A 15,580-nucleotide genomic window follows, 5' to 3' on the forward strand; every position below is an offset into this window, starting at 1 on the left:
GGTTATCTGGAATGTGATATCTACTTTTTGTCCCGGAAAATCAAAGAGTTCCCATGGGATTTTTAAAACCTAAACCCACATGGATGAAGTTGTGGGAATCCTCTAGTTTATCACTACCTATATTAAAAGTGTCTGTCGGTTTCTGGTTTGTTGCTTTGTCCTTCAATCACGTCGCAACAGAGCTACGGATCGATGTGATTTTTTGCATCTGTATAGGTTATCTGGAATGTGATATCTACTTTTTGTCCCGGAAAATCAAAGAGTTCCCATGGGATTTTTAAAACCTAAACCCACATGGATGAAGTTGTGGGAATCCTCTAGTTTATCACTACCTATATTAAAAGTGTCTGTCGGTTTCTGGTTTGTTGCTTTGTCCTTCAATCACGTCGCAACAGAGCTACGGATCGATGTGATTTTTTGCATCTGTATAGGTTATCTGGAATGTGATATCTACTTTTTGTCCCGGAAAATCAAAGAGTTCCCATGGGATTTTTAAAACCTAAACCCACATGGATGAAGTTGTGGGAATCCTCTAGTTTATCACTACCTATATTAAAAGTGTCTGTCGGTTTCTGGTTTGTTGCTTTGTCCTTCAATCACGTCGCAACAGAGCTACGGATCGATGTGATTTTTTGCATCTGTATAGGTTATCTGGAATGTGATATCTACTTTTTGTCCCGGAAAATCAAAGAGTTCCCATGGGATTTTTAAAACCTAAACCCACATGGATGAAGTTGTGGGAATCCTCTAGTTTATCACTACCTATATTAAAAGTGTCTGTCGGTTTCTGGTTTGTTGCTTTGTCCTTCAATCACGTCGCAACAGAGCTACGGATCGATGTGATTTTTTGCATCTGTATAGGTTATCTGGAATGTGATATCTACTTTTGTGCCAGAAAATCAAAGAGTTCCCATGGGACTAAAATCCACCCAGACGAAGTCGCGGGCGTCAGCTAGTCACACTAATATTATAAAGGCGAAAGTTTGTATGTGTGTGTGTGTGTGTGTGTGTGTGTGTATGTTTGTTACTCCTTCACGCAAAAACTACTGAACGGATTTGGCTGAAATTTAGAATGGAGATAGATAATATCCTGAATTAGCACATAGGCTACTTTTTATCCCGGAAAATCAAAGAGTTCCCACGGAATTTCGAAAAACCTAAATCCACGCGGACGAAGTCGCGGGCATCAGCTAGTTATTTATAAGGCAAAGGTAATATCCCTAGAATAGATGTAAGTATGTAGTTACCAGTGAACCACCTTTGGTCCGGAATAGCCGTTGGTACATAGGGTAGATAGGGTATCTCTGTTTGCACTGATAGCCCGCCAGATAAGAGAATTAGCTTTGGGATTGAAAACCTGCAGCGAGTCGTTAGTGGCGCTATAAAATGCTTGGTTTCATTTACGGTTACGTATCGCTAGGGAAAAAACCGGCCAAGTGCGAGTCTGACTCGCGCACTGGTGGTTCTGTACACGGGTATTTTTTCCGGCATTTAGCACGATAAATCAAAAACTATTATGCATAAAAATAAATAAAAGTCTGTTTTAGAATGCATAAGTAAAGCCCTTTCATATGATACTCCACTTGCTATAGTTATCTTATACTTTGAATATTGAAACACATTTTAATTTTTTTTTAAATCATGTAACCACAAATTCGCGGTTTTCAGATTTATTCCTGTACTTGTGCTTTAAGACCTACCTACCTGCCAAATTCCATGATTCTAGGTAAACGGGAAGTACCCTATAGGTTTTCTCGACCGACACGACGGACGGACAGACAGACAGACAGACAACGAAGTGACCCTATAAGGGTCCCTTTTTGCCTTTTGAGGTACGGAATCCTAAAAAGGAAACCCTTATAGGAACACTTCCTTGTCTGTATGTCTATCTGTCGTGTCTGTCAAGATCCGTCAAGAGAATCAGAAAAACTTGGCATGCCTGAGAATCACACTAATGTTATGAAGGCGAAAGTTTGTGTGTATGTGTATGTTTGTTACTCTTTCACGCAAAAACTACTGGACGGATTTGGCTGAAAAGAATGGAGATAGATTATACCCTGGATTAACACATTAACTACTTTTTATCAAGGAAAACGGGATTTTTAAAAATCTATATCCACACGAAGGGAGTCGCGGGCATCCGCTAGTTCTCAAAAATTTTCTCAAAGGTGTGCGAAGTCTGCCAATCGGCACTTGGCCAGCGTGGCGTGGTAGGCTATGGCCATACATTTCTTATTCTGAGACGCACGCCGTCTGTCTGTCAGCTGGCTGTATCTCGTGAACCGTAATAGGTAGAAAGTTGAAATTTTCACAGAATGTGTATTTCTAGTGGCGCTATCTATAACAGCAATTGATAAAGATTTCAAAATGGCCGCCATGAAAATAGAAAAAAAAACTAAAAGTGTTATTTCTTACGAAGTAAGTCGTAAGAAGTACTATGGTACGGAACCCTTCGAGTGCGAGTCCGATTCGCATTTGGCCGATTTTTTTGCTATTTATTTATATTTAGGACAATGGCCTCTTCCCTTGTCTATACAATATGTCAACATCGTTCAGGATATAATCTGTGATTCCGATCCATATCGCCTTCATTCAATGTAAATCGATTATTTATTCTAAATCATTTTGGCGCCAATTTCTAGCTACCTGGTCATTTGGCTCATCGATTATTGTCTATTAGTAAAAAGTTCTACGATTGATGTTTTTAGGGCTCCGTATTTCCAGAGAAAAAAGGAACCCTTACAGGATTACCTTGTTATTGTCTGTCTGTCTGTCTTGTCATCAAGGTATATACCTACCCTATAGGGTAGGTACCTACTTCTTGTGACCTAGAATCATGATTTGGCAGGTAGCGATACAGAAGCTTCTAGCAGAAGTAAAGGGAAATATTGGAAATGTTGTATAGAAGCAGGCGATTTTTTTGCGAAAGTCCACGATTGTATAAGGAACCAAAAAATTTTGAGTGGTTTTGGGATTAGTAATGTTTGTAAAAATTACTTAAAATAAAAAAAAAAAACGATTTCATAAAAATCGAAGGAAACGTGGACGCAGTTATTTTGAATTTTAAATCTGGAATGGATTTAAATTTGGAATTGCTTATGCGAACCGCCAATAGGTCAAAGTGGAATGTATTCGCATAATTCTGCCTCTATACTTTGTTTACTTCTTGATATTGCTATTCAGTGATTGATAGGGCTGTCTCCCTCTACGTTCTTTCCTTCATGATTGAAGATTTTGGCTGTGGTCTTAGAATTAAGAATATTTTTATTCAATTAAACTTTTACAAGTACTTTTGAATCGTCAAAAACGTATCGGCTTTTAAGTATGCCATGGGAACTCTTCAATTTTCCGGGATAAAAAGTAGCCTAAGTCCTTCCCCGGGATGTAAGCTAACTCTGTACCAAACATTAAAATCGTTAATGTGTTGGGCCGCGTGAAAAACTAGCAGACACACACAACTAACTAACTAACTAGTAGACAGACACACTTTCGCTTTTATAATACCTATTAGTTTGGATTCCGATACAAATTAGCCGTTGACTACTATCTCATCTGATGGTAAGTGATGATGCAGCTGATTGTTACAGGCAACACTGAGGGCAGAAAAGGAAGAGGCCGCTCACTAAAAACATAGAGTTGTACTTAAACTTTTATGTATAAGCCTGTAAATCCTGTAAACTGTAAAATTATTGAACTAAATTCATCATGATCAACCCTTCACCGGCTCACTACTAAGGGGTACTACACTACGGGTCTCCTCTCAAAATGAGAAGGGTTTGGTTAATTTCTACCACGCTGGCCAAGTGCGGATCTTTAGACTTCACACACTTGAGATTACTTAGGCTGAAATCTATAAAGCGCACATTGATTTTGCTCTGACTTAAGATTGAGTTAAAACGAGACAGATTTATGTGATAGATATAGCTCTGTCTCGTTTTAACTCTGTCTTAAGTCTAAGCAAAAGCAGAGCGCGCTCTATAGATCTCACCCTAAGAGACGCACATTATGGAGAAGTCAAGCATGCAGGTTTCCTCACTGCCGTTGTTTTTAAAAACCCTTTTTTTCTCGACAACCCCCAATTTATGTGCATAGTTTGATGACGCGTTTCCTACTCCATAGCTTATTCAAGACCTATTACTATCAAACGATCTTCCTGTATGCTCTAAACCTGACGTAGTCCGTAAATGGTAAAAAGGTGACGTGCCTAGTTCCTAAAATAGCACTAATTCTCCTAAACTGATAAGCGAAGTAGGCTAGGTAGGTGGCTTGTCAAGTAATCGCTATTTGGTATAATGTAATTATTGCAAATAAAATACGCGTCACATTGTAGGATTCGCCGTATTAAAAAATGGATAGCCATTTAATAAAAACTGCCAAGTGCGAGTCAGATTCGCGCACCGAGGGTTCCGTAATCCGATATTTTTCCGTGCAAGATGCACGATAAATCAAAAACTATTATGCATATAAATAAATAAAAATCTATTTTAGAATGTACAAGTAAAGCCCTTTTATATGATATCCCACTTGGTTTAGTTATCTTACTTTGAAAATTGAAAATACTAATGTAATGTTTGTTCATGAACACATTTTAATTATTTTGTTGTGATGTAAACCCAAATTCACGGGTTTTGAATTTTTTCCTTTACTTGTGCTATAAGACCTACCTACCTGCCCATGATTATAGGTCAACGGGAAGTACCCTATAGGTTTTCTTGACAGACACGACAGACGGGCAGACAGACAGACAACGAAGACCTCTTCTTCTTCTCTCTGGGCTGGTTTCCGCACTTAAACGTTTCCGTCTGTTGTGCGTGACAACGAAGACCTATTACGGTGCCATTTTCTTTTGAGGTACGGAACCCAAAAAATTGGCTAAGTGCAAGCCGGAGTGGCGCACCGAGGGCTGGAGAGATTTTTAATTTATAGACTAGCGCTTGGCTTCAATTACACCTGCTGGCAAGTGATGATGCAGTCGATGGAGCGCGTTTGCCTAGAAGTTGCCTATTCACTCTTGACTTGAAGGTACCCATATTAAAATTGGAGGGGAAAACTGATGCCGGAAGGGCGTTCCATCTAGCAGTTCGAAATAGAAACGAGGAGGCAAATCGCTTTGTATACATTTCCGTGGAATTTCGACTACGTATGGATGGAGACATTGGCGATGCCTTGCATTGTTTTTTTTTTTTTTAATATAATATTTTTCTTTTCAGATTGCAGCATTGAAAAAACTGAATGATGAATTGCAAACGACATTGCAATCTGAGGTAAGTTTAATTAATTTCTTATCCAAAAGTACCAACCAACCAATGTTTTTAACCGACTGCGGCAAAGCCAAAACGAAGGGTTATGACTTTAGCAGTCTATGTATCTATGAATGTTTGTATGTATCTTTGTATCAAACTTTGTATCCAAATTCTGTGTGTTCAACCGTAGCGCCTAAACTACTGGACCGATTTTGATGAATGAGGCGTCAATTGATTCGTTGTAAAGATCCGGGTGACATAGGCTCTATTTTATTCGAAAAAAAATTGCCCTAACGGATGTTACTACAAAAAAGGGGGTGTCTCCAAATTTTTTTTTTTTTTTTGCTATTGTATCGAGTGATGTCAAATGAAAGAGGAAAAATTCTGAGTTCATAATATACAATAACATTAAAATATACCAAGCGACAGAAAAACAATTTTACTCTAACATTTCAGCGTTTATTAAGACGATCGCAGTCGGGTTTTAGTTTTTCCTTTACTTGTTATAGTTTCAATAGTTTTCTGTGACTACAGTCACTTTCAGCCAGAAAAACCACTTTCGGCTTCGGTCGAAACGGGCCGAAGTGTTGGCCAAAGTCAAAGGTTTCTATAGCAAGCGCCGAATAAGTAAAAACCTTATGTACCTAGGTAGGTACGCGTAGTATAAATCACTTATTTCATAAAAATGTAATTAATATTATTGATGTAAGAGATAATCGCGAGCAAACCGTATGTGTGTATAATGCACTGTATATTATACATACGGTTTATATTATACAGAACTTTCTTTTTCAAACTAGGTTAAAAAGCTCAGCCACTTTAAAATTTTAAGTAGGTACGACCTTTGCCGTTAGACCATCCTTACAAAACTACTGATTTTATCACCAAAAAAAAATTAAACAAATTATACAAAATCAGAGCCTTTTGTAAATATTCTAAAAGTATCGATATTAATCAGTGCAGTCTATTTGACAACATTTCATTTACATAACGTTTTTAAAAGACATTAATATTTACTACTTCCCGAGTCCCTTTTTTACGATCAAAATTAGTTATTTTGAATTTTTTAGGGCCACCCGTGTTCCACTTTAAAATATGGTCTCTAATTTATTTATTACTAACTGATGACCCGCGACTTCGTCCGCGTGGATTTACGTTTTTCAAAATCCAGGAACTTTTTGATTTTACGGGATAAAAAGCTTATGTCACTCTCCAGGTCTTTCACTGTCACATACAAAAAAATATCACGTCGATCCGTTGCTCCGTTGCGAATTCTACCTACCTTTCAAGATTCTAGGTCTACGGGTAGTAGCCTATAGGTTTTCTTGACACAGACAGACAGACAGACAGACAGGCAGACAGACAGACAACGAAATGATCCCATAAGGGTTCCTTTTTTCCTTTTGAGGTAGGAAACCCTAAAAACAACTGCACGGCATCCATAACAACCCAAACCTCTGAAAACAATCTGAAAAAGTTTTTCCACTCTTGTAAAGTTGCCAATTTTGGCTTACGTGGAGTTAGAATTTAAGGCCGATTCACACCAACACACACGTGACACGTGCGTAGTGACACGCGCGTAAACCCCTAACACACCGGGTTACGCAAACGTCTACGCTTTACGCAAGCGGTGTGCCATGTTTCATACAGCTCCATACATTACAACGCAATGGTACGCGCTACGTCTACGCTTACGCAGCCTGTGTGAACGAGCTGTTAAACGTCGATTTATATTAGTAGGACTATATGGTTTTGAACTGTAGCCGGTCTGAACAAAGCGTTAACGTGCTAGGTACGGGGAGATAAATGTATTGATCGATCTCAAACGGGGTTGATAAGGGGATATAAAAGCAATAGATAACAGACTTACGGCTTTGTTTAGTGGACGCCGAGCCTGGGCGGTGGAGGTAAGTAATAGCTTTAAGCATTAGACTAAGTTCAGAATAATGTTGTTAAGACTATCGTATAGTGAAAAAACACGACGCGAGTAGGTATTTTTAACCCCCGACCCAAAAAGAGGGGTGTTATAAGTTTGACGTGTGTATCTGTGTATCTGTCGGCGGTATCGTAGCTCCTAAACGAATGAACCGATTTTGATTTAGTTTCTTTTTGTTTGAAAGGTGGCTTGATCGAGAGTGTTCTTAGCTATAATCCAAGAAAATCCGTTCAGCCGTTTGAAAGTTATCAGCTCTTTTCCAGTTACTGTAACCTTCACTTTTCGGGGGTGTTATAAATTTTTAATTTACAATAATTGTATTCTTGAAATATTGTGGTGGTATAAAGTTTTCCCCCAAACGTTTACAAAATAAGATAAATTTCAGTCTCATCTAGGTTCGTACATCAATGCATCAATCATTATAACAACCGCAATTGTTGTCATTGGCTGAATTTATGGCATTCTTGTTGCAACGCCGGTATACGGCGCTGCAATTGCTTGTATACAGTATGGCATATTATTGTAAATTGTACATTTGAAAAGAGCAACCGCCGAGTTTCTTGCTGGTTCTTCTCGGTAGGAACAGCATTCCGAACCAGTGGTAGATTATTTTGACGATTCAAAAGCACTTGTAAAAGTTTAATTGAATAAAAATAATTTGAATTTGAATTTGAATTTGAATTTCAACAATGAATTGTAGCCAATAGTGAGCGAGCATCAACCAATCAGAGGTGATTGCGATCGTGACATTGTAGCTGACATTCAACCGCAATTGAGCACCAGGTTTTCAGGTTTGTTCAGATTCTAATAAGAATTAGAATCTGAACTCTAGTCTCTGTAGTTGTTCTTTTCATAAATGAAAAGAGCCGGAAAGAAACTCAGTAGATCCTTTATAGGGTTCCGTACCTCAAAAGGAAAAACGGAACCCTTATAGGATCACTTTGTTGTCTGTCTGTCCGTCCGTCCGTCCGTCCGTCGTGTCTGTCAAGAAAACCTATAGGGTACTTCCTGCATGACCCTGCCCCTATTTTCAGGGTAGTAACCAGTCACCAATTACCATTTGTATTGTATAAAATTATCGGGTTTCCTCCATAAAAATCCTATTAATTTATACGGGAGGACAAAGGTCAGGACGAGTTGTAACTTGTATGTATGTTAACATTTTTGTATGCAAATCGTATGCATTGAATGCGTTTCGGTGTAAATTTTTAAAATGGACTAGTTATAGGACTCTGGGGTTTGTTTGCGTTTTTAAGGTTGAGTAACCAAGAGGTAGATATAATATGTACTTATTGAAATATTTACGGCTTAACCATGGCTTAACATTTAAAAAACCGGTCAAGTGCGAGTCGGACCTCGCTATAGGGTTCCGTTCATAATAATTATGAACATTATATTTTGGGTAGGTAGGTACTAGGTAGGTATATGAAATATTTCTTTTCCGAATTAGAACATCGCAGTAAACCGTGAAAGAAAACCCCAAAAAATGTTTTGGTCACAGCTTACAAACTATTTTAAGTCGTTGTTTTCAGTATTTGTTTTTTAAATACAGTAAGTAGGTATATGGTACATAATATACTAAAATATCATATTATGCCTAACTAGTTTAGTTTACGAGCTAGAGAACTGTGACACGCGGACAGACAGACAGCAGAGTGACATTAATCGGGCTCCGTTTTTAATTTTTACCTTTTGGATACGGAACCCTAAAAATGATGGCAATGCAATAGCCAAAAGTTTCATGATACCGCTGAAGTTTGACTGCCGATACCTCGCGACTCGCGTTGCACCTCCGTCCGCCGCATTGCATTTTCATGAAGCCTTTTCAACTCCACGCACACATGCTGAAAACGTCCATGTGTACGTGGAGGCGTGTAAATCCACGCGCGCAGGCGCCGCCTTAACGCTCAGTTAACCCGTAGACGTCACCGAGTGCGGACGTGCCTTCTACACACACCATAATTATAAACTTTTTGTGTTAGTTCAAATAAGATTACCGCGTTTCTTGTGTAGGATATCCGCAAGAATTTTTTGGTGAGTCTTCTTCAATTTTTGTTTGCGTACGCCATTTTTGTACTTCTTTAGCGCGTGTTTGTTTTTGATTAGCAACGGTGTGAGGTTGCGCAGGTTAAGTTAGGGATACTCTTTTTTTTTCTTTCGCTGTTTATTTTTCACTTATTCTTCTTTACACAAACTTACTAAACTCCGTGACTCAACGTCACGGAGTTTAGTAAGTTTGTCGTGACATCATTTTTACGGTACATTACGTCTTTCTTCGTGTCTTAACTCTTGAAATACGTGATATTTTAACAAAAAAAAGTTAAAGTTAGTGTTCTCATTTTTTTTTATATTTACGGTGCCAGCTAGGTCTTGATGATCTTAAATTTTAATTTGTGGCTTAAAAGTCCAAGGGTTTTACTGCTTAATGCTAATTAAAAAATATACTTTTATTAGTACTTACTTATTAGTACTTCTAGGAATTCAGAGAAATCCAAACGATTAGTAGGTTCCCTTACTAAATAATTCCATCATTATGATAGGTTCTAAATCAATCAATACCATCAATCATGAGTGATGAATGATTGATGGAGCAGAGTATTATCCAGGTATTTGTCATGCAAGCATTTAAGCAAAGGGGTTATTGAAAAATATGAAAATTCGTCAGTTTTCAAGTTGTATCCATGAAAATCAGTTTTTTGACTTTCGGTTAAAAATGAAGAAATACCTACGTGTTTCAGGATTTTTAGAAATTCCACTTGTCACCGATATTCATAGCCTACATTCGGGCGAAGCTGAGGCGGATCATCTATAGTAGGCGACAGCCGACAGGTCGAGATGGCCATCGGGGTATGAGGCGGGGGGACGCCCCGCACACCCGCGCTATCCCGCACCGGGTTAGCACGGGGCTCTGCGGCTGTGCCGGCGTCCACACCCCGATTGCCATCTTAACCTGTCGCGTATTATAGTTAGTCACTATTCTAGTAATAAGAAAGATAAGAAATAATAGTCCGGCCCCAATACCCTTCCTTGTGGAACACCACGTCTGGAACTAAAGCGACGACATGTTGCACTGTAAATATGAGGTGTAGTTAAAATAACAATGCTTATTTACACAGAGCTATCGCGCCTTGACACCATTGTACGGCCCAGTACTCAGGTATAACCACAGAACTAAAAATATATCTATACTTAGATAGATATTCTTTATTGCTACCCAAAACATCTAAATCTAGCTAAACATTTTAAAAAAAAAGGTGATTTACTGACTGATCTATCAACGCTCAGATCAAACTACTGGACGGATCGGGCTGAGATTTGGCATGCAGATAGCTATTATGACGTAGACATCCGCTAAGAAAAGATTTGTGAAAATTCAGCCCCTAAAATAAAATAGAGGTTTCAAATTTGTGCCCATATAAAAAAACCAGCCAAGTGCGAGTCAGACTCGCGCACTGAGGGTTCCGTACTCGGGTATTTTTTCCAACATTTTGTACAATAAATCAAAAACTAAATTACATAAAAATAAATAAATAATATTTGCTTTAGAATGTGCAGGTAAAGCCCTTTCATATCATACCCCACTTGGTATAGTTATCTTACTATGAAAATTGAAACATATTTTAATTTCTTTCAAATGATGTAACCACAAATTCGGGGGTTACAGATTTATTCCTGTACTTGTGCTATAAGACCTACCTCCCTGCCAAACATGATTCTACTCTCAATGGGAAGTACCCTATCGGTTTCTTGACAGACACGACGGACGGAGGGACAGACAGACAGACTGATAGACAGACAGACAGACAGACAGACAGACAGACAGACAGACAGACAGACAGACAACAAAGTGATCCTATAAGGGTTCTGTTTTTCCTTTTGAGGTACGGAACCCTAAAAATTAAGTGTTCAAAGACGATCTTTATCATCAAAAGTGATCTCCTCCAGACAACCCTATCCATATCCATACTTCCACACTAATAGTACTAATGCGAATGTGTCTGTCCGTCTATCTGCTGGCTTTTCACTGCTACAGAGGTAACTTGCATCCCAGGGAAGGATATAACTTACTTTTGTCCCGAAAAATCAAAGGGAACCCACGGGATTTTTAGAAAAGTGAAACTTGGGGATAAAATCGCTTGCATTACCTAGTGGCGTAATAATTTTAAAATATTTTTTTGAAATTAATTAGGAATGCTGCCTCCCCTTACCTCAAAAAAACAGAGCCTATTCGAAAACTCTAGTACAGATTTCAGGAAAACCTATATAAGAAGTTTATTACCTTAAAATAATATGATAAATCTCTCAATATTGGGCGCACAAGGTTACATATTCATCGTACGGAACCCAACCCGGTTTTTTTAACTTTGTCAAAATTTGAACGAAGCGTAGGCAATTTGACCTCCGCAATTGCAACTTAAGGTAATTGCTATTTGACAAATCGCAAAAATGCTGTACTTTGAAGTAAATTGTTTATTTTTCTAAAGCATTAACAGCTATTAAATACATGCAATTAAAAACTTCAGTTTGTGAAGATTATAAGGGCCTCTTTTAATTTAGTATACATTATCCCAATAAATAAAAAAAACAAGTTGAAAACATTGCTGTTCGCAACTTGTTCTGTAAAAATTTACTTTAACATCTTGATGCTTTGAAGCCAACCTCCAGAAAATGATATGTTTAGGTTTAACAATCAATTCGAACTGTTAGTTTTATACTAAATGTTTTTCATTTCTTAAATAATCTAAAACTAACCAAAAAACTTCCTGTGCTATTTATTTTCTTGCAGGCGCTCTATGGAACTCAGTGTCCACTGGACTGTCATGGCGGAAGGACTGTGCGCGTCATTTCGTCGCAAAATATTATTTAAAATGAATTTAAGCTTATTATTTTTGAATGAAAGTTGTGTTTATAATCGTTGAAAAATAAAATAGGGATTTTTTCATTTCTAAATGAAGCCTGCTTATATACTAAAATTTATTCTAAAGTCACGGTTTTACCAGGTAAATACTCGGAGGTTGTCATAGATTATGATGACAGATAGTAAGTGTTCTAAATAGGTATTATACCTATGTTTTTTAGGAGATAGCGCGCCTCGTTCCGGGTGCCGTGTTCCGAAATGGATTTCGTAGTAGTGCAAGTTTGGTGCAAGCCCCACATGACGGAGGGGTATGCGTCAGGCATTTCCTGTGTACAAAAAAGACCTATATTTCGGATCCATTTTTCATCACTGACATCATGCACTATTCAAAGACTGGTCTTCAAGCATTGAGGAATTTTGGACGAGAGACATCTCGAAGGTTCCCGAAGGCTGCCTAACTGAGTTAGATTTGTCGGCTAGCTAGCTTTTTTTGAAATTGGACCTACTTAGCTGGATTATGTGTTAGAGATTTCTTATGAGATATTATATGTACATAATAATATAACCATCATAAGAAAGCTCAGATTCATGCTGCGGGCAATGGGGAGAGCCTAAAGGTTGGAACGCCATTTCGGCGGCCGTGTTTCCTGCCATATATACCTTAGATACCTGCAAGCCAAGAGTGAATAGGCATCTTCTAGGTAAGCGTGCTCCAACTTGGACCTCATCATTGCTTTTTTTAAAGCATGATTGTCGTCAAGCGCAAGCGCAAAGATTCAGGCGGCGCAAACCCGTAGCATGTGGAAGACCCTATTAAAGACCTATGTTCACTGTGGACGTCTGTCGGTTGATGTTGATGATTATGTCTTTAGTGCAAGTAGTTCAGTAGTTTCAGAGTTTATCGATAACAAACAAACCTTTCCTCTTCATAATATATGTACTTAGTAGCGCAAACTTGGAAAAAATCTCGTGGAAACTCTTTGATTTTCCGAGATAAATGTCATTTTACCTGGCAGCCCTAATCAATTTTATCACTGATAATAATAACTAATTCATAACCGTTAAACCTAAGAGTCAAAATCTCGTTTTTCTAGTCGAGTTCCGTAGGCTCTTTGAACTCACCGCATCCCAAGAAAACCTACCATTAGATGTAGGAATAATGGAAAGAGGTCACAACCCTCAGCAATAAAGAATACGATGCGGAGAGAGATGTCACTCTCAAGGTCTTTAAATGTATCCATGCAAAAAACCACGTCGACTGGTTGCTCCGTTGTAGCGTGATTGAATATTAAACCAACAAACACACTTTCGCATTTGAAATATGGCCAATGATTATAAGAAACAGTTTAAATCTCTCTCTGCTCTCCGAGAGACGTTAGGCAAAGTGAACACGAATTATGATACTTCTGTGTTCTTATACAAGCTTAGGTCTCTCAATTTTGTCAATTAATGTCAAATTTCTTTCTCAGATCAAAACCTAGTAAGTGGTTTAAATTCAAGAGAAGTTTAGGAACACACCTTTGAGAACACGGAAAACTTGCAGGTATGCAGGTTTCCTCACGATGTTTTCCTTCGCCGTTAAAGCAAGTGATATTAAATTGCTTAAAACGCACATAACTGAAAAGTTAGTAGAACGTGATTCCAGGATCGAACCCCCGACCTTCGATTAGGAGGCGGACGTTCTAACCACTAGGCTATGACAGTTTTTAAATTAAAGGGGTTTAAATATTTTAGTGTGAAGACTGGCCTACACATTTATTCATTACATGTGCATCATTTTCTTTTTTAGGGTTCTGTACCTCAAAATGAAAAACGGAGCTCTTAAAGGATCACTTTGTTGTCTGTCCATTTGTCCGTCCGTCCGTCAAGAAAACCTATACAGTACTTCCCGTTGATCTAGAATCACGAAATTTGTTCTCGGATTTATTCCTTTACTTGGGCTATGAGAGTTGAGACCTCTCTACCTGCCCATAATTCTAGGTTAACGGGAAATACCCTATCGGTTTCCTTGACAGACACGACAGACGGACAGAAAGACAGACAACAAAGTGATCCTATAAGGGTCCCGTGTTTCCTTTTGAGATATGGAACCCTAAAAACATTATGTAAGTATGCAAAGTATTTCCCTTGCAAACCATATTTAACAGTTGACATGTAGAGGTCAGAACTCCTTTTGACTTTTCCTATCTTACTTTTAAGTTTTAATGCATTATTAAGTATTTACTGTTTTGACATGGTATTTAGATAATGGGTGATATTTATTTTATTTAATCTAATTCCTTTGAAAAACTTAGTAAGGCGCATTAATCTATAAAAAACCTAGCGAGTTCATAGACTTACTATGTTTTAAAATGGTCAAAGCGACTTACTAGCTTTTAATTTTACTTTAATGTGGGTGTCCTTACAATACAACGGGACATACTATGAAAGTTAGGCTTATGACATAAAACGATTTTCGGAAAAATGACATTTACTTTGTTTTGATATGGGGCGGTCGATATAATTAGGTACTAGGGTAAAGGCTCAAGTAAATGAACAGATTGGACGTTTTTACATGTATTAAGAGCTGGAATAAAAAACCGGCTGATATACCTTTTTTAAATATTTTCTTACAAATTCTTACACTTTTTTCAATTTCAATTTCAAAACCGTGTTCCGTTCAAACCGTTCAAAAGTGCGTGTGCGTGCGTCCATGTGTGTGTGTGTGTGAGTGTGTGTGAGTATATACTTGTCTGTATGTTTGTACGAGTGTTTGTGAGTTTGGTATTGCGTTGTATAACCACATGAGTAGCGAACAGAGTCAAAGCTTCATATAAGCGCGCTACGATAGGTACTACACTACTACAAGCTTGAGGCGCGTGTGTGCGTGAGCACAGGCGCTACGTCGCGTACGGAGAGAAATCGGTTTATACCGGTTCGGCCTGTGCTCAAGCTCAGGGGCTGCAGTACACGTCGCGCGTCGTGTTTTCATTTAATTTAATGTTAATGATAATAATTTAAATAGTGTTTACAATCTATTTTCTTGAACTGTCATAGATTTTGTTCAAAATCAATATCTGAGGATCCCTAGGATCACAAAACAGGAAATTGTTACCAAAACTTAAAACAGTTGGCACCATTTTGTAATTCTTTGTTAATTGACCGATTTCGTTCAAAATCGATATTTAGAGCTCCCTGGGATCACAAAATAAGAAACTGTTACCAAAATTTAAAAAAGTCGACGCCATTTTGTAATTCTTTGTTAATTGACCGATTTCGTTGAAAATCGATATTTAGAGCTCCCTGGGATCACAAAATAAGAAACTGTTACCAAAATTTAAAAAAGTCGACGACATTTTGAAATTCTTTGTTAATTGACCGATTTCGTTCAAAATCGATATTTAGAGCTCCCTGGGATCACAAAATAAGAAACTGTTACCAAAATTTAAAAAAGTCGACGCCATTTTGAAATTCTTTGTTAATTGACCGATTTCGTTCAAAATCGATATTTAGAGCTCCCTGGCATCACAAAAAAGGAAACTGTTACCAAAATTTAAAAAAGTC

At 38.0% G+C, this 15,580-nt stretch overlaps 1 protein-coding gene across 3 annotated transcripts in view; it reads left to right on the forward strand.

Annotated features, from left to right (window-relative positions):
• Positions 1-15,580, forward strand: part of LOC123878111 (thyroid receptor-interacting protein 11-like) — a 79,759-nt gene that overhangs the window by 2,097 nt on the left and 62,082 nt on the right. For all 3 annotated transcript variants that reach the window (XR_006798752.1, XM_045925180.1, XM_045925182.1), the window contains exon 2: positions 5,211-5,264. Coding sequence is in view for 2 of the 3 variants with exons in the window: in XM_045925180.1 (XP_045781136.1) it covers positions 5,211-5,264 (54 nt within the window). In the remaining variant the exon portion in view is untranslated. The remainder of the gene's footprint in view (positions 1-5,210; positions 5,265-15,580) is intronic.

Source organism: Maniola jurtina, chromosome 25, assembly GCF_905333055.1.
Source record: "Maniola jurtina chromosome 25, ilManJurt1.1, whole genome shotgun sequence".
NCBI lineage: Eukaryota > Metazoa > Arthropoda > Insecta > Lepidoptera > Nymphalidae > Maniola > Maniola jurtina.